This window comes from Bactrocera dorsalis, chromosome 2, assembly GCF_023373825.1.
Source record: "Bactrocera dorsalis isolate Fly_Bdor chromosome 2, ASM2337382v1, whole genome shotgun sequence".
In the NCBI taxonomy this organism is placed as follows: Eukaryota; Metazoa; Arthropoda; class Insecta; order Diptera; family Tephritidae; genus Bactrocera; species Bactrocera dorsalis.
In genome coordinates this window covers 87,504,691-87,531,106 of record NC_064304.1, presented here as the reverse complement: position 1 = coordinate 87,531,106, position 26,416 = coordinate 87,504,691, and the positions used below count along the sequence as shown (strand labels likewise).

General features: G+C 36.1%; 1 protein-coding gene across 1 annotated transcript; it reads left to right on the top strand.

Moving 5' to 3' along the window:
- Nucleotides 1-5,512: 5,512 nt before the first annotated feature.
- Nucleotides 5,513-10,624, top strand: LOC105229529 (polycomb protein Scm). The gene is made up of 4 exons (XM_011209870.4): nucleotides 5,513-6,602; nucleotides 6,661-7,578; nucleotides 7,645-8,556; nucleotides 8,623-10,624. Exons 1-4 carry the CDS (start codon nucleotides 6,090-6,092, stop codon nucleotides 8,758-8,760), a joined length of 2,481 nt encoding a protein of 826 aa, XP_011208172.1. The 5' UTR covers nucleotides 5,513-6,089; the 3' UTR covers nucleotides 8,761-10,624.
- Nucleotides 10,625-26,416: the final 15,792 nt, after the last annotated feature.

Here is a 26,416-nt window from a genome sequence, read left to right as displayed (position 1 = left end):
TGACGGTGGGCTTTAATCTTTCACACAATACGCTCGATAGAACCTTAAATGCGATGTTGAGGAGGCTAATCCCACGGTTGTTGGCGCAGATTGTGGGGTCTCCTTTTTTATGGATTGGGCAGAGCACACTTAGATTCCAATCGTTGGGCATGCTTTCGTTTGACCATATTTTACAAAGAAGCTTATGCATGCTCCTTATCAGTTCTTCGCCGCCGTGTTTGAATAGCTCGGCCAGCAATCCATCGGCCCCCGCCGCTTTGTTGTTCTTCAGGCGGGTAATTGCTATTCGAACTTCTTCATGGTCGGGCAATGGAACGTCTGCTCCGTCATCGTCGATTGGGGAATGGGGTTTGCCTTCTCTGGCGTTGTGCGTTCACTGCCATTCAGCAGGCTGGAGAAGTGTTCCCTCCATAATTTAAGTATGCTGTGGGCATCGGTGACTAGACCACCTTTGGGGGTTCTACAAGAGTACGCTTGAAACCTTCTGTAAGCCGCCGCATTTTTTCGTAGAATTTTCGAGTATTACCCCTTTCGGCCAGCTTATCAAACTCTTCGTACTCAGGCATTTCGGCCTCTTTCTTTTTCTGTCTGCAAATTCGTCTCGCTTTCTTCTTAAACTCTCGGTATCTATCCCATTCCGCACGTGTTGTGGTCGATCGTAACGTTGCGAGATAGGCAGCCTGTTTTCTCTCCGCTGCGACACGGCACTCCTCGACGTACCAGCTCTTCTTTTGCACTTTCCGAAAACCAATGGTTTCGGTTGCAGCTGTACGTAAGGAGTTTGAAATGCCGTCCCACAGATCCCTTATACCGAGATGTTGACGAGTGCTCTCAGAGAGCAGGAGTGCAAGCCTAGTAGAAAATCGTTCGGCTGTCTGTTGTGATTGCAGCTTCTCGACGTCGAACCTTCCTTGTGTTTGTTGGCGTGCGTTTTTTGCTGAACAGAGGCGGGTGCGAATCTTGGCTGCAGCAAGATAGTGGTCCGAGTCGATGTTAGGACCTAGAGCACACGCACATTTAAAACACTGAAGACGTGTCTTTCGTCTATCACAACATGTTCGATCTGGTTGGTGGTTTTTCGATCCGGAGACAGTCAGGTAGCTTGATGAATCTTCTTATGCTGGAATCTAGTACTATAGATAACCATATTTCGTGCCCCGCCGAAATCGATCAGCCTCAACCCATTTGGGGATGTTTCCTCGTGGAGGCTGAACTTACCGACCGTAGTGTCAAAGATACTTTCATTGCCAACCCTGTATTTAAAGTCGCCAAGCACGATTTTGACATCGTGGCGGGGGCAGCTCTCATAAGTGCGCTCCAAGCACTCATAAAAGGCATCTTTGGTCACATCGTCCTTCTCTTCCGTCGGGACGTGGGCGCGAATATGTTATGAACCTCGCTTTGATGTGGATTGTGGCTAGACGTTCATTCACCGGAGTGAATGATAGTACCCACTCCAAACTTGCGCTCCTTTATATGGCCACTGTAATAAATGCCACAAGGATCTACTCGTCTCTGTCCTTGTCCCGTTCATCGCATTTCTTAGACGGCGGTGATGTCGGGGTCTCTCATCCGAGGCTGGCTATAACTATTCACTGGGGGTGTTTTTTTTACGTGGCGGGTTCCAAACCCAGCGCACAACCTTGCCAATAAACTTGCGTAAATATGTATGCATATGTATGAGCGTGCATACATATTGACGCAGATTTTTGGGGGCCTGAAAAAATATTTTAGAATTGACAAATATTTGTAAATCAACAACAGCTATGTCGCAACTTTCTCACTTCTTTCTGTGAAGAAGCATCAGAAAGTTCAATTTATGATTTTTAGCTTTTGCCACCGTCGCGAAAAGACGCTTGTAGGCAAAGGCATGCTCGGAGAGATGTAATGGTGTTTGCTTTTATGAATGAAGCGAGTTTGCCGTTGAAAGTGCGCTTGCGTTCATGAATGAAAATGTTGTTGTTGTGTGTTTTTCTACAAATTTGGGCATCGACCATTTCGCTGCCATATTGACTTGTGACACTGCGCATGCTATTTGAGACAATTGTTGTTTTTGTAGAACAATGTTTGTAATTTTTGCGGGTGACATATCTACATGTGTACGCATATCTGTATGTAGGTTTGCGTATGCATAATTTGTGTGTCAATGCCATACGCACATATTTATGTAAGTACATATGAGCAGAACGCACATGTTATTACTGATAAATGATAATATGATTTGAATTCGCGAAAGCGAATATGGTCATGATACATGTTAATAAAAGTTTTGGATAATAAATGATACGATTTATGTACTTATGTACATACATTTATCACTATTGTAATACTTATTTTAAGTTGTTTAGATTATTATGATTATTTGTTATATACATATGTATATCAAATATAAGAAATAATTAAAAAAGTAAGACTTATTTTCCCATTAACTACATATATTGCTTTGAAAAGGTTAATTAATTAAAATGTTTTCAATTGCACCTGTATTCATAAATATTCACAAAACGAATTCTTTTGAGTACATACATATGTATGTTTGCATAAAAGCGTATAAAAATATAAGCAAAGGAGCTAACATACGTCTGTAACAGCAATATATAGTTCTGAGCATAATTTTAATTCAATGCTCAGCTCTGTTCAAGCGCAACTGTTAAAATTTCTCCTGCCAAGCAGGCAGTGGTGAAACTCTTCCATCTCGACCGAGTTAGCCAAAAATATTTTTACGTTCTTCGCGCCGTGAACCTTCTCTATGATAACCGTTCTCTGTCATATCTTTATCTTTATATATATAAATCTTCTGACCGTGTGTTTGCATTTGAACTGCTCCTAAACGGATGGACCGATTTTGATGAAATTTTGTGTGTATGTTCAAGGAGATTCGAGAATGGTTTAGATTTACAATTTGGTCCACTGGAAAATGTTTTTTTAAATTAATTTTTCATTTGTAATTAATTGCTAATTTTAAATGTTTGACCGATGGATGGCGCTACCATCGTAGTATTCAATATTCAAACCTTAAATTGACGTAAACGTACATTAAACAAAACGATGCCAAAGGGAAAGGCGACATCTGTGGATCAAGTTTTTATATTGAGGACAGAGTTCGTTCTTAAGTAATAAATTGGGTCAATCAATACATCTAGGGTATGGGTATAATATTTTTTTCATACCTGCTAACTATTGGAGGGGGTATCTTGACAGGCAATTTACAATTGCAAAAGGTCTGGCATAAAAAATAGTGGCATAACTGAAATGTTGATAAAAAGGTCTATTAAAATTTGAGATATACAGAAATCTTTTCGAAGCATTGCACAGAGCAATGCAATATTTAAACGGGAACGATGAATACATATATGCGTACAATTTCAAACTGATCCTTCCTGAAAAATTATAAAACTGCTAAATATTGGGAATGGTAGAATAGAACTGCAAACAAATACACAATGCAATGAATTAAAACTGGCTCATTTATCATTCGACGAATAATATACCACTGGCATCCCAAAAGACTGACGCCATAACCTTGCCAGCCGATTTTTTTGCCTTTTCACGCTTGAGAACCGTTTCTTAATATGCAGTCCACTAGCCCAAATTCAATAGTATTTTTACCCCAAAAACAAATTCTTTCTTAACGCACGAAATTCTTTATGATTCATTTTTTTGTAAACTAACACAAGTTGCTTCACCAAAAATGCGATTATTCCTTAAAGAATATTTATAATCTAACTAATAGAAATCATATAGATGGTATTAGTAGTACCACCTATGTAACAGCCACAGTAAAACTTGGGCGGGTCCTCTAGTAGAGATGAGCGATATTGCGATTTTTAAATCACTGTGATTTCTGTGATTGCTATTTTTAAATCACTGCGATTTTATATTGCTATTGCGATCGCACTAAGTCGACGTTAAAACGGAGACCTTTTGTTGTTGTTGTTGTAGCGGCAGATTCTGCCGATTTGACAGTGTCTGGCCGAATACAAGTCCGTGTCCCGTCCAGTTACTTACACCCGACTGTCATGGGAACGACGGAAACATTTTGTCGTTATTGGCGGCAAATTCTCTTTTGGCTCCTGTAACTCGAGTCAAGTTTTTCCGCCTTTCTTTTCACTACATTTTCGCAAATGTTGGAGTGGTTCGGCTACCTGACACTTAGAGCGTATTGCATAGTTCATTTATATGTTGGTATGATGGTTTCACACATTTCTTAGAAGGAATTACCATTAGTGTGGTTGATAATTTGTTTGTTTAGTATACCCGCTTTTAATATTTTCAAGACCAAATAATTAACGCGAGTTTCCTAATCTTTGGGAAAATATTAAAAACGCGTAATTTTTTTATTCCATAATTTTTTCTGAAATTAATTAGTTACAATTCTTGTTTTCATCACAAAAAGCTTTCATATTTGGTTTTAACAATAAGTAAAATTAAAAATTAAAATATTCCATTTTGATTATATTTCATCTACCACTTCAAACATCACACTTCACTTCTTTTCCTTGATACATTTCCTGCCATTATTAAAAATTATAAGAACGTTACACTCAAAACTTCAAACCGCTATGACGAAAAATAGCATATACGATATATACAATACCCTGAAGAAAGTTGTTACTTTTCTGCTATTTGCTATTGTGATCGTAATTCACAGTTTCGAACTGCGATCGCAATTCACAGGTTCGAACTGCGATCACAGTTTCGAACTGCGATCGCTGTTCACAGGTTCGAACTGCGATCACAGTTTCGAACCGCGATCGTAATTCACAGGTTCAAACTGCGATCACAGTTTCGAACTGCGATCGCAATCACTGATTCGAACTGCGATCACAGTTTCGAACTGCGATCACAGTTTCGAACTGCGATCACAGTTTCGAACTGCTATTTATAAAAAGTGATCGCAGTTGCGATTCGCGACTTTTCAATCACAGTGAAAAAATCACCGGTAGTGAAATATCGCTCATCACTATCCTCTAGTATTATATATAAATTATATGCAGAGTCGTTTGCGCATAGTAAAGAAGCGAATCTGTAAGAGTACATTCCTTAACAAAAGGGATTATCATAAATTTTCTCATTTAGCACTGAAAATGCTCAATTCTGCTATTTTCGAGTCCTCTGATGTAAAACTCTGCTGAAACACGCTTATAATTTTGTATGTGGTGGAGCTCTCTCTTCTCTGCCGAGTATCCCTGCGAAAAGTTATAATATCTAAGTCGTGAACCTTCTCTATGATATACGTTCTCTGTCTACGATAAACGTTCTCTAATATACGTTCTTTGTCTTCTCTATTCATTAACTATTTTTGGCGGCAGAGTTAGCCAATGCAAACACCACAAATTTGTGATGTGCGTATTTATAAAACGTCAAGCGGGAAAGGTTAATATTAAGCAGAGAACGTATAATATTATACGTTATTATATTATACGTATAATATTATACGTTCTCTGTATTAAGTTCGCGTTACGTTACGTACTCTTCGTAATCTCAGATAATTTTATTGTAAAAGATTATGACATCGTGTACTAGATTCACTAGGCCATATTTTATTTACGTTCGTGGAAAGCAGCCGAAAAATGTGCAAACCGTAGGCATAAAATTTTCATAAAAGCTTTCTAAAACACAAATTATAGAATATATTTTCAACAATTTGTTAGTAAATATAATAAAATATATTAAAAAAGTAATTACGTGACAATCCGAAAAAAATGAAACACATATACTCTCAACTGCGGAAATTAAGAAGTTAGAGCGAGAGAGTGGGAGAAAATGAAAGAACGCCAAAGTTGACATTTTGAAAGTGGAATAAGGAGTACAGCAAACAGCAGAAAAATGCCGAGAATCTAGTGAAGAATCAACTAAAATCAAGAATAATTTCGTAAAAGTGGTCGTTGAAAATAAAAAATGTTAATTATTTTTTCGCATTTGCGAAAATAAATCTTCCAAAGGAAAAATTCGGTAGTGAAATTGCGTTATATGTGACAAGACAACGTCGTGTCAACCGGCGTGAAGTTAAAATTGTTTAAGACGCTTTAAAATAAGGTGTAAAAGTTAGTGGAAAATATAAAAAAATAGTTTGTAAGGCGACAGTAATGTCGGGTGGAAGAGAGTCAAACAGCAGTAATGCAAGCTCCAACAGTAGCGGTGTTTCGACAACTGCATCCTCCACGCCCACATCTTCAGGCCAAAATAACAACGGCAATCAGCGCTCTCGTGGGCGTCCAGCCAAACGCGCTACTTGTACGTGGTGTGGTGAAAGTAAGCAACTGCTGCAATATGTGTTACCAACGCAGAACGGCAAGAAAGAATTCTGTTCGGAAACATGCATCGCAGAGTTTCGGAAAGCTTATAATAAAGGCGCCTGCACTCAGTGTGATAATGTGATTCGAGAAGGGGCGCCAAATAAAGATTTTTGTTCAGTGATGTGTATGAATAAACACCAAAAAAAGAACGGCTCCACACGGCAACATAGTAGTGGGGGAGGTGGTGGGCGAGGAGATTCCGATCGAGGAAAAATGTCTTCAATTGGAGGTGGTTCCTGTACGCCAACTGGACCATTCCAGTATGAAAGTTTTCATGTTTTTGATTGGGATGCATATTTGGAGGTATTTTGTTATATGAATTAAAATGTGTTATTCTATTCATATTGTTAATTTGTTTTAGGAGACCGGAAGCGAAGCAGCACCGCCGGAATGTTTTAAACAAGCGCTTAACCCTCCAATCAATGACTTCAAAATAGGCATGAAATTAGAGGCACTAGATCCTCGGAACGTAACTTCAACATGTATTGCGAGTGTTGTGGGTGTGCTCGGTTCGCGGCTGCGACTGCGCTTGGATGGCAGTGACAGTCAAAATGATTTTTGGCGCTTGGTCGACTCGAATGAAATCCATGCGATTGGGCACTGTGAAAAGAACGGCGGAATGTTGCAACCACCACTCGGTTTTCGCATGAATGCCTCCAGCTGGCCCGGTTACCTTTGCAAAATTTTAAATAATGCCATGGTTGCACCGGAAGATATTTTCCAACCGGAACCGCCAGGTCCCTCGGAGAATCTCTTCAAAGTTGGCCAAAAGCTCGAGGCGGTCGACAAAAAGAATCCACAACTGATTTGCTGTGCGACAGTTGATGCGATCAAAGACGACCAAATTCATGTGACTTTCGATGGGTGGCGTGGAGCGTTCGACTATTGGTGCAGCTACGACTCCAGAGATATATTTCCGGTTGGTTGGTGCGCACGTAGTTGTCATCCAATGCAACCGCCGGGTCATAAATCGCGTACCGATTCGAGTTCGAGCAAGCACCGCAGCCCCCGACCACGCTACACCTTCGTTCAAGAGGCGGACGCAATGGTGCCTGCCACACCGGTTACCGCACATTTTCACACAAATTGCAAAGGAGGTCCATTCATTAATAGCACTAAATTGCCATCAATGGTTACAGGGCCAACCCATCAAACTCTGGCAAAATTGTGTTTGCAAGAAGTGCTTGCTGCAAGCACAGATACTCAGCAGCTTTCAAAATTATTATTCGCACTAGAAGGAGATGTGCACATAGTGCCAGCAGCAGGAAAGAATTTCACAGTAAGTGAAATTGTTTATACACTACTTGTTTACAAAATATAACTGTGAATCTTTCTCAATATTTAGGTGAAAATTCCATCACAATTGCGAATGAGAGACGATGACAGTTTGGCACAATTCATAGAAACACTATGTACTACATGTAGAGCATGCCCTAATCTCATATCGTTGGTACCCGCAACGGAAGAATGTGACAAATGTGTCATTACCAAGAAGCGCTTGTTATCAACGAATTCCACACCGCCCACGTCACCAGTTATACCGGAAAAAAGAAAAACACTCGGCTTATTAAGCGACAAGCCACATGCGATCAAACAAGAATTACCAACTTCCACCACAACTTCATCGCACATTGTAGATTCTTCGTCTGCACCAGTTATGGTAACAGTTGGGGGTAGTATTCCCAAAGCTGATGCTGAACTCAAGCTATCTATAAACAATAATAACTTATTACCAGTGCAAATAAAGGTCGAACCTAATACAAATGGAACCTCGACTATTGCATCACAAACCCACTCTTTGCGGCAGATACGACTTCATCACTTAAACAATCCGGAGGAGTCAAAGCAGATTTCGAATAATACGTCTACTTCTGCAAGTTCAACAAACTCGAATGTGAAGTATCTTGCCCCTCTTGTGGCTGAGGTACATCCTGAACAATCAAGTGTGGTGAATACCGTTATTGGCTCATCGACATACAAATCGCCTTCGACATTATCATCGAGCGCATCCTTACCTACATCTGTATCGACGCCATTTAGTGGTTTACAGTCGGCTTCATCGACGGCATCTGCAGCTGCTGGTACAATAGTTTTGTCGGCCGCAGCGCCACCAACATCAGCGGCGTCAGCAATGAGTTCTGCATCTTTACCACCACTCCGTTCGCATCCGGGAGATTGGTCAATTGAAGAAGTCATACAATTCATCGAAAGCAATGACACTTCACTTGCCGTACATGGTGATCTATTTAGAAAACATGTACGATACGCTATTCATTGTTAAATATATTTTGAAATTTAAAATTTCTACTTCTGTGTTTTTCAGGAAATCGATGGCAAAGCTCTGCTTCTTCTTAATTCCGAAATGATGATGAAGTATATGGGTCTTAAGTTGGGACCAGCCTTAAAGATATGCAATTTAGTTAATAAGGTTAATGGTAGACGTAATAATATGTCACTATAAATGCGGCTGAGAGGATTAAGAGATAACAATATGCATACATACATATGTACCATATTTAATAGGTATATTGACAAGCGTTTCTATATGATGAAAATGTATTGCAAATGTTAGAAAAACTTACCTAGAATTAGAGCTGAATAAGCGTGTTCCACACGTACGCAATGAAAGTTGTTGGCGTATTTTCTATAACATGGGTACCTTCACGTATATTTGTATTAATAATTACGACATTAATATTTAAACTGAAAATGTAATATGAAATCGATTTAAATTTTTAAATTGAAAATGCTTAATTATATATTTTATGTATGTATACATTTAGGAAGGACTACTGCACCTTTTATAATATATATTTGTATGTATATTTGATTAAAATTATTAAAATTAAACTTAAGTAAAAAAAAACAGAAAGCAATGTAATAGATGAATAACGATATATCACAATAGCACAATAAGCATTTAAAATGTTATATTATGAAAAAACCTTTTTTTCCTTTAATTGTAGCATAGGGCAGACAAAAACGATTGACCACGCACCGCACACAGAATAAAAAAGTAATTACAACACTTTTAGTAAGACAGCTATTTAAAATATTTTATTTGGATATTTCTATAAAAGTTTTTGTTTCTACACTTATTGCAAAAATCTTGAAAAATCTGTCGGAAAACGTTTCATAAAATATGATTTTGTGTACCGTGGGATTTACGTTATGCCGATTAAGAGTTTTAAACCAATTAAATAATTAAAATTATTATCAGTGGTCGAATTCGTTATTTAATTACATACAAATGATTAACTGATTCGTCTCATACTTTAGTTTCGGACTTGTAAAAAATATATAGTTACAAAACAAGAACTAAATTATATTTGAGATCAGCTGAAAATATCCGAACAAATAAATATCGCAATGCTATGATTTCTTGTAATATATGCACATTATAAGAACGGGGTATTAAGGCTAACTTCAGACATGCTTAATTGGAATCACACAATTGTAATGCATTGAGAAGGTTTATATTTTATATGTATAAGTATGTATATTGAAATATACAATAAAATTAGCTTTATTGTAATCATAGCCACATAACCATAGTTAAATGAATGCTAACAAAACAGAGAGACAAACAAATCAATTTGAAACTTGGTATAGAACACCATAATAAGTAGCACGTATACATACATAGGTATGTTCATCTCAACATATTAAAAGAGAAATTATGTAACGTTATTGAATTGTAGGTCAAACTGAAACGCAATATATGCATATACATCTATACATATATATTTAGAGTATTACGAAAAAGATTCTGCAGTTTCCATTGCTGATAAGATTAGCACATACTTGAAAAAATGTAAATGCTTATTATATTGAAAAAGAACTTGCATTACATTTAAGAATGTTTCTGAAAGTGTAAATTCTCCAAGTTTATTTCAGGTTGTCCAAGGCTCGATTAATAAGGGTTTGCCTGTTATTATTACAATATGAATATATTAAATATGAATTGTTCTTTCTTTTGAGATATTTATACTTAAATATTCGGACGAAATTTCATAATTTTTTGAAAGCAGAACAGTGTACAAGTTGTTTTTATATACGCAAAATTATGTAACAATATATGATTTCATTTGATTTATTTATGATTGATCACGCTTCTATAAAATGGCATTTCCATTCAACAATTCTCAAGGTTGCATGTGGATTCTTAACGCATGTGTAGAAATACCAACAGGCATGGAAATGTATGAGTTGAATTTTTTAACAAAAAATATGGGAGGCCAGGATTGTACATAACAGTAAATGTATTATTTGAAGAATTTAATTAGAATAAATAAATGAAATGAAAGTAATGAGGCATAAATATACTTGTGTAATAATACTTTTTTACGTACTTAAATGTTACCATGGTTGAGTGTCTACCACTTGGTGGGCTCTGTTATTAATGTTTGATGGGCAGTGTTTAGATGCATACCACCAACAGGAGGAAAAGTTCAGACTACTATGTAGCAAAAGCATGAGAATCATCCTGCATTGTTGTTGTAGTAGCTACTCGATCTTTCTTTGATATCATCCAATGAGTTACCTGAATACGTGTTGTTTTGACGCGATCTTAACGAGTAGCTACATGGGTATTCGAAGAGTGGATTTAGGTGGGCATAGCAAGAGTTGGTTAGTGTCCACTCCACTCTGTAACTTGGTTACAATCGCCGTTGTGTCCACGTTACAATTCATCTGAGTTTAGGTTTTTTTTACTACGAAATTCTATCGATGACTATCTTGGATAGTTGGTTTATCTGATTAGCTTTGGAGGAAGTTTTCGTGTTCTTCCAGTTTTCAATTTCCGACGTATCTTAGTAGTGTGCTTTGATACTACTAACATTGGTACTCCCGTTTTGTTAATGATTAATAATAGTTAAAAAATATCGTTAATAAATCAGGAATACATCATGTTCATAGTATTCGTCGAATAAAAATACGAGTCCATCGATCCAAGTTTCAAACGGTAAACATGCTTCCTCGAGTTGGGGAAGGAAACGGTTAACCAGCATATACAAATTTCGCCCGCTTATGATGGCGTACCAGTTGTCAAATCTCGAATCGAAATCGAATCAAATCTCAATTGATATTGTTAGCAAGTGGTTTAACCAGTCCTCAGCCATCTTGGATCGCCGTTTTTAAGCCTTTCATACCTGAATTAAAATCGGAGCAGTTGAAATATATACTTGAATGTATATATATATATATATATGTATGTATGTATATAAGGACAGATTTGTGTTAATCGTGATGCAAATATGATTTCAAAGCTTTGGTGTCCTGGTTCGCTAGATATAGGCATCCATGCAACTTTACAAAATTATTACAAACTCTTCACTTTTTCATTATTTTTCAGTTTTTATTTATTTTCATATATATTGATCCTTTGGTTTTACAAAGAAGTGCTTTTGTAGACACTGTTTTCGTGAAAGGATATTTACAATTGCACTTTTCGGAGAATTGCTACTGAATGAACCTTATCTATTTACAATGGCTTACAAGAGGAAACATTAAATACAATCTTGCACAATAAAAGAGATTACATAATGCAAAATAGCGTGTCGAAAGAATGAAAATAACGGCACTTAGAAGCATATATAGGCAACTTTGAATAACATTGGTTAAAAAGAGCTAATTTGCTGAAAGCCCTTTCCCCAGACGCCAGAGACGTTGGGAGTACAAGCAAAAGCCTCAGTGAAACAAATATTTGAGGAAAAGTATTCCATATGCATGAGATTGCAGCAAAAGAACTTCTTCTCCAAATTTTTATATGTTACTTTCAGGTCACGGGCAGAAGTACTATGCTATGCCCTCCACAAAAGGGTACAGATACTATTACCGAAAGACCATCGACAACCACGACAAACTCTCTTATGATGCAACCGCTCATGAATTCAAACTAATGTCTAGTAACTTTTTAAGTGCAAGAAACTCCAAGCAGAATTTTGTAAAATTTTCAGTTGCCTTTACGCGATCCGAATGGCGCCCCTTGAGTGCGGGTTCTTGGGTCTTCCATACAGACATATATATAATAAACCTTTCATATGGCGGAATCGGTCCAACTTATAAAGTCTTTAAAACCATATATGCTATTTAATTTGTGACCTCAGTGAAAAATGTTCAAATTCGTCATACTACTCTATGTTTTATACGGTTTTAATGAGCTTGAGCATATGGCATCACTTTCTTCAAAAATTAAAACAATTACTTATCAATATTTGTTGCACAAAATTACCTTTATGGCATACATAAACTTATGCATAAGTTTTGACTTCTTTCAATTTTATAATGTTTCTGGAATAAGACTTGCTCTTTGCCTGTTCTTCACCTCCACTAAGGCTATCAAGCACTTGTATCACCTTATGAGCATCTGCAAATTGATGGTACAATCATATAAATAGTTGTTATGTGCATGGTTCACACAAGTTATGAAATTTGAGTTACTCCGTTGCTAAGATTGGCGGCAGAGACCAGAAATGGGAACGAACTTATTTACATAATCACTTAAGTTGAAAAGGTCAAACTGAAAAATAAGTGAAGAATCGTCAGAATTTGACGAAATACAATGTTGATTCCAGATGGGACGTATCTTGTCTTGTATCTAATTGAATGAGTTGTGTTGTGTTGGCTAAAGGTTTAAAAGGATTCAACACATATTAGTAATAATGTGAATATTTTCCTTTGCTTTTCATTGGATCATTGTGCATTTGATCATGATGGCATATCAAATCAATTTAAATCCACAAACGACGTGATTCTATGCCATGAATGCCATAAGCTATAATAGATAGAAGTCGTTGACTAGGGTAGAAAATTGTTTTGATTTTGGTTATTATTTGAGGTAATTTCGTGTGAAAATACTGAAATGCTGGATGTCGCAAGAAAATAGCTCAACTCAATTTGCGTGCTTAGAAGTTCATACGCGTGAGAGTGAGTCAGATGTGATGAGTGCTTTTTGTCCAAAGTATTATGTATTTGCATTTCACTACCTCCTTATTATAATGTGAGTGTGACGCTGCCGATGCGTAACGAGTACTGAAAGTAAGTGCCAGCCGCCAAAATGCTCGTTTATGGTGGGTGGCATTCACATGGCTGCCTTTCGATTTTTTTGCGGAGATATGATGTCTGGCAATTGTTTACAAAGTTTTCATATAAAAAGTTTTTTGTTATTTGCAAAATATCTAACGGGAAAAAACATTTTCATTTCAGGGTCTGAAAATGTTGAGGAGTGAAGTTGAACCTGTTGGTAGATTAGCATTGTAGGCGTTGTCCTGATTCTGCGAGTGTATGCTCTGATTCTGAAAATAGGATGGAGCGGGGTTTTTAGAAATTGTTGTTGTTGGAAATGGTGAACTGGTGGAGTAGGTATGGAGAACGTATGCCAGTATTTAAATGTCTATTTGGTTCATTTGTCTATGTGTATTTTGCAGTGTGTGAGGCTTTTATTATTTCAAGTAATTTCGGCAAATAGCATGAAAATGACTTTATGAAAAAGTTTCACAGACAATTTGCAGGGTTTTTGTTTACTGCAGAATCGCAAAGGATGCGAGGTCTAAAGTGGGTATACGGACACACACATCCTGTATGAATGAGTATATATACTTACTGAAATATATATTAAGAGTTAGGACACATAACCATAAGCATGAATGCTGCTGGAAAATTGAAATGTAAATTTGCCGGAAAAGGAATTCGTAGTCATGTTGAAAGATTTGCAAAAAATATATTATTATATTATATATTACCGTAAATTTTTCAAATAAAGTATATTATATTGATTTGATATTTGAAGTACATAAATATGTATGTATAACAATTAACTCACCAGCAAAATTTGTTGTGCATGATTTACTTATTTCAACAAAAAAAATGGTTTAGAGTATGTGATCATGATCAAATTTTGATTCTAGACATTGAAAACCCTGGCATTTTTATGTTTAGTTCCTAAATTTTTTTATGTCTGATGCGCATGGGTCTGATTTGATTATACGAACATAAAAGAAGTACAAAAACAATTTCTAAGGGGTTAGGGGTAGTTAGAATTTTCAAAATATTATTTTTTTTTGCATTTTCGTGAAGTGTAATATCTTAAAAATATTTCCTGAAAATTTCACGTTGATCCGATAATTAGTTTTTGAGTTATTCGAGAAATAAGAAAGAGAGCTCGGGCACTTCAAAGCGCTAGTGTGAAACTTTCAACGCGTTTTTCTCAAAACTATATTTTTTGAATCGGTGACAACTGTAACTCGAAAACCTTTCAGTAGATTTTAATGAAATTTATGCAGCTTTTAGAATACATAATAAACTCGGGCCTGATCGTAGGATTTTTATTTTTTCGAAAATTTCGATTTTTTAAGACCAATTAACTGTTGATTTTTTCCCAAAAATATAGAAAAAAATTTCCTGAGGCCGCCATTTTGTTAATTTTGAAAAAAAAAAAATTAAACTAATATAAATAATATAAAACTAATTTTTTTTGTTCGATTGTTTTTAGATGAATCTCCAAGGACTTATGCTTGTCCCCGCAAGTACCTGTTTTTGGAACAGGGTCTACTGCTACAACTACAACTATAACTTTGAAAATTAAATGTTTTTTTTTGAAATTTTCGTAACTTTCAGTCAACACATCCTATAATAATGCCATATTACTACTTTTGTAAAATAAAATGATTTAGTAGCAAAAAAAAAATACTGAAAACTCTCATTTTTTCGTGCCTCTGACTGCCCCTAACCCATTAACTCCAAATAAATATTTTTTCTCTTATTTTTGGCGTAGGAGAAACAGAAATTTAACCTGCGGAAGTCGGATCCTTAAAATCGTGTCGACGAGGGTTAAAAATGTATCAAATGCCATATACATAACTTCGGGGTCTCATTTGTCGAAACCGACGATATCGGACCACGATAGCGTATAGTTGCCATACAACTGACCGATTTATATGAGATTTTTTTGTTTACTTCAATATATGTATATTACTCGCACACTCAATAGGCAAAAGTTCAGGCTTAATTTTTATAATTTTGGCAAGATTTTCGAAATAAAATTTTGCAGAACTTAGTGGAAAATGCAGTAAAAAATCATCTATATCGTAAGGACTACCAACAAAGTATTAAAAAAGGTATAAATATATATTTTTTTGTTTGAATATATATTTATATTGCTAATACGAGGGCTGCTATATATATTTCTGGCCTAATAATGAAAATAGGCATATTTATCAACGAAAATGTTTTTTTTTTTGTTGGATTTGGCTCGTCCATGATTCGTCACTTGTGACGATCTTATAAACGTCTTTTGAAGCACCGCGATCGTATTTTTCCAGCATTTCTTTACACCAATCCACACGAGCCTTTTTTTTAGGCGTTTGTCAAATTGTGCGGGATCCAACGAGAAAAAACCTTTTTTACGGCCAGGTGTTCATGCAATATCGAATGTATGCTGGTGGGAGAAATGAATTCGTTGTAACAGTTTTTCACAGTGCTATAGGATGGTGCTTCATAGCCATACAAAGATTTTAGTTCATCGATGCACTCTTGTCGTGATAATCCACGTCGAAAGTTGTGAAAAATGATCGCACGAAAATGTTCACGAGTTAATTCCATTTTTTGGCCGAGATGAATTTTTTAATTCCCTGTAAATAAAACAATTCACGATTAAATGACAAAACGTTCTGAGTGATGTTATGCTAAAAAATGTCAAACTTTCCAATGGAAATGTCAGATTGCACCTGGTAACACTTAGTGTTGCCTAGTCCAGAAATATATATAGCAGCCTACGTACGTCAACTGTACTTTCGGCAGTTGTCAAGAATAAGCGCGAGTATTGACATAATGCAAGCCTAGAAAGATGACCATAATAAAATGAATTTGAAGTGCTTTTGGCAATTTCTTGCAGATGTATAGTATGTACGTACAAGCAGCACCTCACCAAAAGCTATAAAACACACTCAAATCACACACTGGCATGCAGTCACGTTTTATCGACGATCGCATACATAACTACATTTCACTTCACATAGAATCTACAGTCTGTATGTATGCAAACCGTATTTTTTTCTTTCAAAAAAACTATGCGGTGAAATTCAATATTTTAATATATAAAATCATATTGTAAATATTCACATGTACAAATGTGTATGTTTCAACTTTGTATACTGACTCATTCGGCAATAACTGTTTAACTATACATTCCCATATACATATGTATAATATGACATTAAATAGCAGAAATCATTCAAATGAAACGAAGATACCGAAAAACGCCTAAAGTTAGATATGTACATATGTATGTATGCACGAAGTTTGTTCGAAAAGTATCGCGAATTTTGTATTTATTAAGAAAGCATTTATTTACATGTACGTCATCTGCCACTCGTTGAAGCGTCGTGTAATGGGTCTATTCAGTTTTGGGAACAAAAAAAAACAAAGGGGTCAGGTTTGGAGAATATTCGCGCACAAGCAAGAGAGCAGGAACGTTATCATGGTGCAAAATGAATTGAGAAATTTTAAAATAAACTTCGCGGATACCCGATTCATACCCAAATCATTGTTACTAAAACCGAATAGCTCGAGTCAATCGATTTATTTTGTTTCTCAGCAATTTTATATACATTATTTGATAAATTTTTTCGAATACGCAAAAATCGAAGTCGCACCAAAGCGTCCAGCTCACGTAGCCCGCGAAAGTTCAGAATTGTCGAAACTTTTTGTACAAACCTCGTAGAGGTAAGATTGCCAAGTTTCTCATGGTTCCCAACGCCCTTGAAAATAGTCTTTTGCAACACAAAGAAAAATACTGGTATTGATGAAATTATCAATACTTGATATTTTCTCATTTTTCTCTTTTGCGTACACATGCTTAAATTCGCTTAAAGCTTCAAAGGGAAGTATGAGCGTCTTGGCCAAACTAATTTCAGAGCCCTCAGCACGGTCACCAATTTTATTAAATTTTATTTTAATGCTTTGTGTATTCAAAATTTTTTTCATATTTTCCTGTGTTTTATACTTTTTGGTTATTTCAGACTTTGATTCCTGCATTTCACGAATCCACATTATTTTGCGAAACAAACATTACAGAAATACCGAACTAAACCAGGTCGGTAGGGTTTATTGGCTATTTGGATAAATATTCGTTCTTTTTTATGCTTGCGCATTCAAGCTAATCGAATGTCGTCTTAAGGGGCAGACTGTTTTTCTAAAAATTGAAAATTGTTTGTCTAAAGTGCAGTTCGGGTTAATAAAAATATTTTTCATAGGTAGAATAGTGAAAATTATTTGCTAACCGTTGTAGTGTCGAAGCGTTTGGATCAGTCAGCTTTAACAGGCAAAACTTTAAAAGTATTTTTCTCGAATCTGCAATTTGCAAATGGAGCGACTGTGATATTCGGACTACATTACAGCACATATACTACATACTTGAAATTTAAAGTCTGGTTTGACGGAATTTTTATCTGGTAAACTACTTGTGTGACCGGCTTTTTGTAATTATTGCAACTTATTTACAAATAGATTACTGCTCAAATTTACAGTAAAAAAGTTAGCATCTTTGTATATGTAGTATAAGGCCGCCATTTTCCGAAAAATGTATATAAAGGCAAAACTCAGTACAAACCTAATTTATTAGCTGGTCTCATGTAGATAAATAAATAAATTCAGTTCGTTTTTTCTTGTTTCCTGAATGAATTGTCAATGTAGTTAGGCAGGCCATTTTTAGGCTTTTTGACTTTACGCCTATTTGCACAGGCAAGAGGGTTTCGTGTGAGCACACCATGGCGTATAAGTAACACAGCGTGCATCAAATTCTGGATACTTGTTACTAAGAACTGCTTTGTTCTGACGCTTATAAGAATTCAAATATTCCTACTTAAAGGAAATAATAAACAACAACACTAATAATTCTGGCAAAGCGACAAATATGCTCAATATTAAAGATATGTTTAGAAAAGCATATCCCCAAGAAATTTCACAGAAGCCGCATAGTTCATCATTACCAAAATCATGGAAGTTTAAAGTTGGAATTAATTTAAATAATTTCTATAAGTAAATTGCAAGACTTTTGGTCTTTGAGTAGAATATCATACCAATACTTACATTCCTTATATGGCAGTTGGGGTGTGTGTGCATTTTATTCATACGTGGATAAATAGACAAAGGAAATGCGCTATTGATTTATACAAATACATATTTGCAGATCCTGTTTCAGCCCAGAACTGTTGCACAGCATTGTAAATTTTTAATGCATTCAATAGTTCATATTCAAGTCCACTGTCAACACTGACTGAATATTAAATGTCAGTAATAGGCGATTTGTATTCGCTGACAGGAAACTATCCCACCATTCCACCCCAACAAAAAAAATTCAAAAGGAATACATACTAATACCTAAAGACTCCTAAGTAATTTCTGGCACGCAGGGCGTTGAAGCGATACAACAGTGACCTGCAATCGCAGTAAAGAGTGAAATATTCAAATAATAGTAAATATTGTGGGCAAGCACAGTTCTGGTATAAAAAATGCTGTGAAAGGCTATTATTCAATAACAATTATCATGATAGTATGGAATTCGACTGTGGAAAGAGACATAGGTTTCTGTCTACCGTGCGACATGCATTTTAATTGGCAAACATCCATGCATTGAATTAATGCGCACTCAGCATTCAGCATTCAGAGTTTATAATATTTGTTCACTACGGATCACGTTAGTAAGGACGAAAGGTTTATAGATATTCATAAATAAATTACCTAACGATTGTTAGGTGTGTTAGTTTAGTTTGGAGTTATATGTACAAGTATGTATGTAAATGATCAAGGCGAGTTGAAATCGGGTTGACTGAATTTCGGTATAATGAATTTCGATCCTCTGGTTGACGCCTTCAACATCAAATCAATATATTACGTTTAGTTTCTTCGATTGATTTAATAGCGCATACATATTTTTCAATTACTCCAGACAGCATTTATCATTCTACCGCTATTCCGCTAGCGTTTGAGGTGGATACTTACATATTATTTCGCTCCTGTTAAACCTATTGATGGGCTTGGTTTTAATTTTGCATTTTGTGTTTTTGAACGACTCAACAATCTGCTCTTTGAGATTAAATGGGATGATTTACTTTCGGGACTAGTTACAGCTAATAGTTTCTCCATTTTTAAGAAATCAATTCAGGAATTTTGTCATTATAATATCCCGTTCAAACATATTTATAATACCTTTTCTCATCACTTTTAACTCTTAGACCATAATTTCTTAGATTATCCGAAAAATTATCCAGATGATTGCGGATATATCTAACTTGTTACTCATCTTCTTAATTGGCGTAGACACCGCTTACGCGATTATAGCCAATCCTTTTCATTGGGGGTGTTTTTTTTACGTGGCGGGTCCCAAACCCAGCGCACAACCCTATGCAGGGGATGTTTCGCCTTCTCACTTTAGCTCGCCTTCAAACAGATGTTCTAAGGCTACCCAGAGGATAGTTAGTCAAAGACCGGAAGTCGTGAGCTGCTTGAGTCATATGTAAAATAATCGTTTCTGGCCACTCCAAAGTGAAAGGCGACCAGAGAACTTTCCTCACTTGCGTGAACTTCTACACATGTCCCCATCCTCCACTTTTTACTCATAGTCAGCATATTTTGTGCAATTTCTTTGTGATTTAGTGTTTTATGGTTACCTAGAAGAATCTCGACTACCAACTAGAAAATTAAATTGTATTACTAAAAAGCCGCTAAATGATCAAAATAAGAAATGCAAGTGTTATAAAAATAAGAACGCAACGTTTGCAATCCATTCATGATTTTGTCAAATAATGAGTGTTGAATTCTTTCGCAACAACGTGTTCACATAACGGTTGGTTGTAATTAGACTATGGGCGTGGCACCGCCCACATTTCGGTGGAATTCCAAATCTCAGGACCTACTCGAACGATTTCAATCATATTTATTTATATTTAGTGCATTCTTCTGACATTCCTCGGCCACAACCACACCTATATAATACCCCAGATAACAAATTTGTGGATCAAAGTTCCTACAGTGAACTTTTAACTAACAATTAAGGTATTTTCCTGGCCATGATCCTGCTATTTGTTGCGTTATGTTCGCATTCAGGAATCAAAGCTAATTTTTGGTGGCTGTTAATCTTTTGGGAAGGTGGGAAAATTCAAAACATTACTCTATAGATTCGGTTAAATTTGGGCGTTGACAGTTATAGGAGCATTAGCCTCATATAAAGTGAAAAAAGCATTGAAATCAGTATTTGTCTGTAACAAATTTGTCTATTGCTGCTAAAATCTTTTAATTTGAGATCCTTTTGCGGTAATTTATTTATTTAGTAGATATACTAACAATTTTTAAAGTTCTCTACACCTTAAACTAATTTCTCAGCCAATAAGGACATATCATCAAATATACAAAATATATACTTGCATACTATACATCTGTAATATGCTACTTGTGACCTATTTTTCACCCATAGCGTATATTCATCGGCACGTTTAGTATAAACCTAACATACACATACATATGTACATATATAACTCAATTTTGAGGCTAAACTTTGCTCGCAATTTTGTAACTCGAACTAATTTAAGCGTCCAACAGTCTGAAACCAACATTCATCGCTCAATACATTGAATTCAATCCTATTCACAACAACTTTACCACTCTTCTCTCTTAGTACTTTTTGTAAATTTTTGTTTTTTTGAGATAGTACTGTGTTCGTTTCAACACAATGTAAATAATTGATAAATGATAAAGTCCTTTTTAGTGAATTTCAATGAACCATTCCTGCTTTGCACTTTCTTTCCCTATTCCCTCTCCTCGTTTGTTTTAATTTAAATATATTTGGCCATTTTGTTCATCTCTGACAATATTTATCCTTTGGATTTTCGGGTAGGGTGAAATTGCCGATACCCATCGGTAGGCTAGCAAAAGGTAACAGGCATGAAAATGCTTTCAATTTCTACTTGTTCACTGCATTACTGGATTTCAAAATGTTGTACAAATCCATTGAACATGCTTTTCGTTTTTATTTGCGCTTATTTGTTTTATTTGCTCTTAGCGGCAGCACTCATCGCAATTAGCAGTAATAGAGCTGAGCAATTTGGAATTGAAATCCTATCAACAGATTTTGCTAAGTACTTGTGTAAACAGTTTACTGCCGGAGGGAAGTTTAACAAGTCATTGTGATAAAATTTTCACACAATTGATTCCTACTACGTAATCAATTTGGTAAATGTGCGATTGAATGATATCTATCTTATATAGTATCTTAACATTAAAATATAATTTTTGGTCAGTGAGTAGAAAGGATTTGTTATATATTTACATAACATACATATGTACAGTCTGCATATGTAAGTATTTTGCAGTGCAATAGATGTTATTTTATTATTAAGTTTAAACGCCTTCATGTACTTTGTATCTTCAGGTTTATCCATATCTGTATATACATACATACCAATTATAATTTTGTTGTCTTTTAGTTTAGATGAATTTCTTAGTTGAAAAAGTGGCAACTAATCTATTATCTGCATCATTGATATTTGTATGTGTCTTTACATGAACATGATTCTGCACATGTACAGAACATGTATCCGTACAAAAATACGTTCCGCTTTAGAAAGATGTTCATATATAAGCTAAATCCCTACTCATATTAGCGCAGCAAGTGGTAGATTGGTCGTATTTACATTTTATGCCAAGAATGATTGCATTTCACTGCAAGTGCGGAACAGTGCCGTAATCGACTCCATTCATTCATGGTCATACTCTCAATCATCAAAACTATGGCGAAGGCTTAGCGGTCGTTCACGCATACCCAAACAGAAAACCATAATCGCCTTTGATATTTTTCATGAATTGATTTATATCCACTTTTCCATTTACTGTTTCAACCGCATTCTATCACGTGATTGTGGTATCCATTTGAAGACTCTTCGTACGACAATCCCACTTGCAATTTTTCATTTTGCCTCTCAGACAGACACATAAGGTACGTACATACATATTGCGTGGCATGTTCCCTCAATACTCCGAATTGGTATAAGAAAGTAGAAAGATAGTAGCTTCTTCGTGCGCCAATAGACCAATAGAACTACCTGCTATATACATATGTACATATGTATTTAGAGGTACATGAGTAGAGTAATGCAGTTGATATTGCACCAGTTTATTCAGTCCCTTCAATTTGCAACAAAGCTTTAAGTACGTCTTTCTATAGAACTAAAGTCAACTGAAAAGGTAACTGTTAACCAACTGGCAAACAGTGAAATAACCCTGAGGTGAGTTATACTCCTCCCGAAGCTAGGCTTCTTCACCAGCGCTTTTCCTCTTCAAATGGTCATTTTTAGTCGCCTTTCTGTTTGCTCCTCGCCTTTTTGCAAAACTGACTTTGTTTTCTGCTAGAGGATGAAGAAAAATTGCCGTTAGAATAAGAAAATGGAAAGCAATTTATCTTCGGGTTGGCGGTATTGGCATTGGTTTGCTAACAAATGCTACTCAAAATATATATAAGTAATTGGATTGTTGGTAGTCCTCGCACAGTTTCGTCATTCGTTCGTCCGTAACGCTTCGCCGCCATGATTTCTGCGACGCTCGATGTACCAAAGAGTGTGTTATGCTATACATATGTATATATATGTATCTGTATAGGTGAGTTTGCACCTTAACTGCTTGCATCCTAAGTGCTTGACATCCGTTCGCTGATTGTCCAGCCGATAAACGTGCGAAGTTTTATGGCCAAAAGAGCGTTAAACTGTAAGGAAACTTTGGTCTCCTTTTAACTTTTCACTTTTCCTCACCACCTAGCTACGCTGTATGTTGGCATGCTACATTTGGCTCAATTTACTTGCACTTGCACTTTGATTTCTTGTGTTTTGTTATGTGCTCGCTTCGTAAGCGTGAATTCGTTCCGGGGTTCTCATATCTTAAATGGTTTGCTAGTTTTGCAAACACTTTTCCCTCCTTTACCGCGCTCCGGAGTGCCGCTGGCTACACAAGAGCAGCACGCTGTGGTTATTTGGCATTAGATTCACCGTAAAAGTAGCACTAAATATAATTTTGGTAGATATGCAATGTGGAATCAAACCGACAGGTGGAAAAGTGGATACATGTAGCCCGAGCTTTGTTGATCTGTATCAAAACGTTTGAATAAGTGCATATGTAATAGGATATTATTTTATTTTTGGTACAATAATGTATTTTGTTGAGCTTTTGACTGAAAAGCGAAGAAGTTGAAAATACAACTCTTACTAAGTACTATTGAAAAGGACTTAAAATTAAAAGCTCGAACTCGTTGGAATTTTCTTTCTGTATTTCAAAATATGACAGTGGTATAAGGGCAATAAATCACTAGTTACCTTAAGCCGTCAGGTTACAGGTTATAATGCTGATACTTCGGTACACTCGTGACAGAAATCGACATCATTGATGTATTATTTACTAGTGTGGGCAAAAAATAGTACGATTTTTAAATTTAAATTTCGAATATTTAGGAGCTAATTTAATGTTAGTTAATTTCGAAAATCTATAACTTGAAAGCACATTTGTATTAAAAACTAACAGTCACTTTATAAGCATTCCCCAAAAATATTGTATGGTACTTGCTCTTCGTTTATCTTTCCTAAGTCATTCGTTGATCTTTGAAGTAATGGAGTTGAAAATGCAGCATTTCCAGGAACAATATAAAGATTCAAACGTTTGCTCCTCAGGCCTTCAGTCTGCATATGTGTTCTAGAGTAGTAGTTATTATTAAAAATTGATTGACAAATCGTGTTCTATAGTGGTCGCAAAAGTGTATACATATCTCCATCGGTTTCTTGCTTTTGTCTATAAAAATGGAGACAATGGTCTCAATTTAAATAGGACATGCGGTTGATGGATTTCTTCTGCTTAGTTGACTGATGTGCCCATTCTAAGCAAAGTCCATTATTGATCAAAAATAGTCTGCACACTCTTGGTGTTGTTGAACAAGCGTCTTAGCTCTGTATGTTAGGTATATGTACATGCATCCATACATAGGTATGTATGTACATCACAATTTTATTGCAGCGATTAATATCAATGTGATTTCACTAGAGCAAATATTCGTTTAAAATGGGAACTTAAATGACAACAAAGTTAAGTTCATACGCACGAAGGCATAGACATATGCACGTCCAATCCAAATGAAAATATGTACATATACATACATATGTATAGATATGCAAGTGAGCGCTAAAAGAAAGCTGTTGTTAACAATACTACTGTTTTTGAAGGCTTCTGATGTACCATGCCGCTAGCAATCCTTTGCTCTGGCCTTCTTCTGTCAAATACATATTTATGTATATATACAGAAGAAATAGCCTCGGCGCTGAGAAGGCTTTAAAATTGGGGGGGATATCAACCCAGTGTACACTTGCAACAAAACTGCTAAAAATCCAAGCAGCCTATGACTTTGAAATAACGCAGCATGACAATGTTGTTGCTGTTTACGAGTACATCTGTGTTTGCTGGTTTTGTTGCCGAAACCGTTAAGGCGATACTTTGTTGCACACCAACGAGGTCGTTGAGGAGTTGAGTGCACAAACTGCGCTGTATGTGTAAAGTGCATGGACGGACATCTTAGCCTAGGGGGAAAGTGCAACCAAATGTGGCATTTAATTTTCACACATTGCTTTGTTGCCAACTTTGTCATAAGCCAAATAGGGGACAAACAGTGGCCAATTATGGAACAGGATGGGTCGGTGTGGTGGAGGGTAAAGGATTATTCTCCCGAGCAGGATAAATTTGATGCGCTAACAGTATTTGTAGAAACGGCCTGTGGTATACTACTAGAGTTGAGAGCTAACGAATTACCGCAAAAAACTCTTAAAGTGGTATCTCCAACACAAAAGGGAAGTAAAAGTTATTGAGCGTTAATAATTGTTTTAAATGCGGAAAAAGGACAAAAACAATTACACGTGACGAGACAACTTCTGGCGCATTTTAACTTGCCCACATGTTGTTCTGTGGTTATCCCGCTCCTAGTTGCCTATTTGTTTGAGATAAACAACGAGGAAAAAATTGTGGAGTAAAACATCGTTGCAGATCGGGGCGGTTTGACTATAATATCACCGTACGGCATAATCGACTTTTTTCTGGGTATTGGATCATACCATTGAGTTGTAAGTAAAAAACTAGTTTCCATTAAGACTAAGTTAAGATAGTACCTTGCATATGAGATTGACCTAAAATGTTATATACCATATTTGTTTCTTTTTTAGTAGGTTACATATTGTGGTTAGTAATATTTTAGCAATGAGCACAATTTCGAAACTCGAAGTAAATATTTCAAGTGTGTAGGTTAACAGCCGAAAACGGAGAAAACACTTTTACTCGCATCTCCCAAAAAATTGGGCGTAACCGATTATGTAATTTGTAATTATCCATATCATACAAGGTCTATCGAAAAAGAAACAGGACTATTAAAAAAAAAACAACAAAAAATTAATATTTTTCAAAAGTTATATTTTTTTATTCAAAGTATAGGATGCGCCATATAAAATTTTTAATTTCGAAGATAGGGCGTAAAAGATTGAGTGTAGCGTTTGCTGTATGGCACGTAGCGCCGTCCTGCTGGAACCAAATGTTGTCCAAGTCTTCCTCTTCAATTTGCTTGAAGAAAAATTCGGTTAACATTGCGCGATATCGCTCACCATTGATGGTTACGGTTCCTTCTTCATTTTCGAGGAAAAATCGGGCGATGATTCCACCAGACCAAAATCCGCACCATACAGTGATTCGTGCTGGGTGCATTGGCTTCTCGACGATTCGACCCGCACGTGTTTTCTGTGCCCCAAATGCGACAATTCTGCTTGTTAACGTAATCATCGAGGCGGAAATGAGCCTCGTCTGAAAAGATGATTTTTCGGTAAAATTGACCATTCTCGGTCAAACGATCTTCTGCCCAATCTGCGAACAGTAGAATAGTAAATAGCGACCCATTTCGTGAATTTTAGACTGTTTACTGAATATCTGTCACTTTCCGAATGTTATTTGACGTTTCCAATGTCGAAATATAGATAATTCACATTTAAAACGTTAGATGGCCCACCCGTTAGTTTCTTTGTGCTTCGATGCAGCGTTTAGCCCGGTCAATTAGC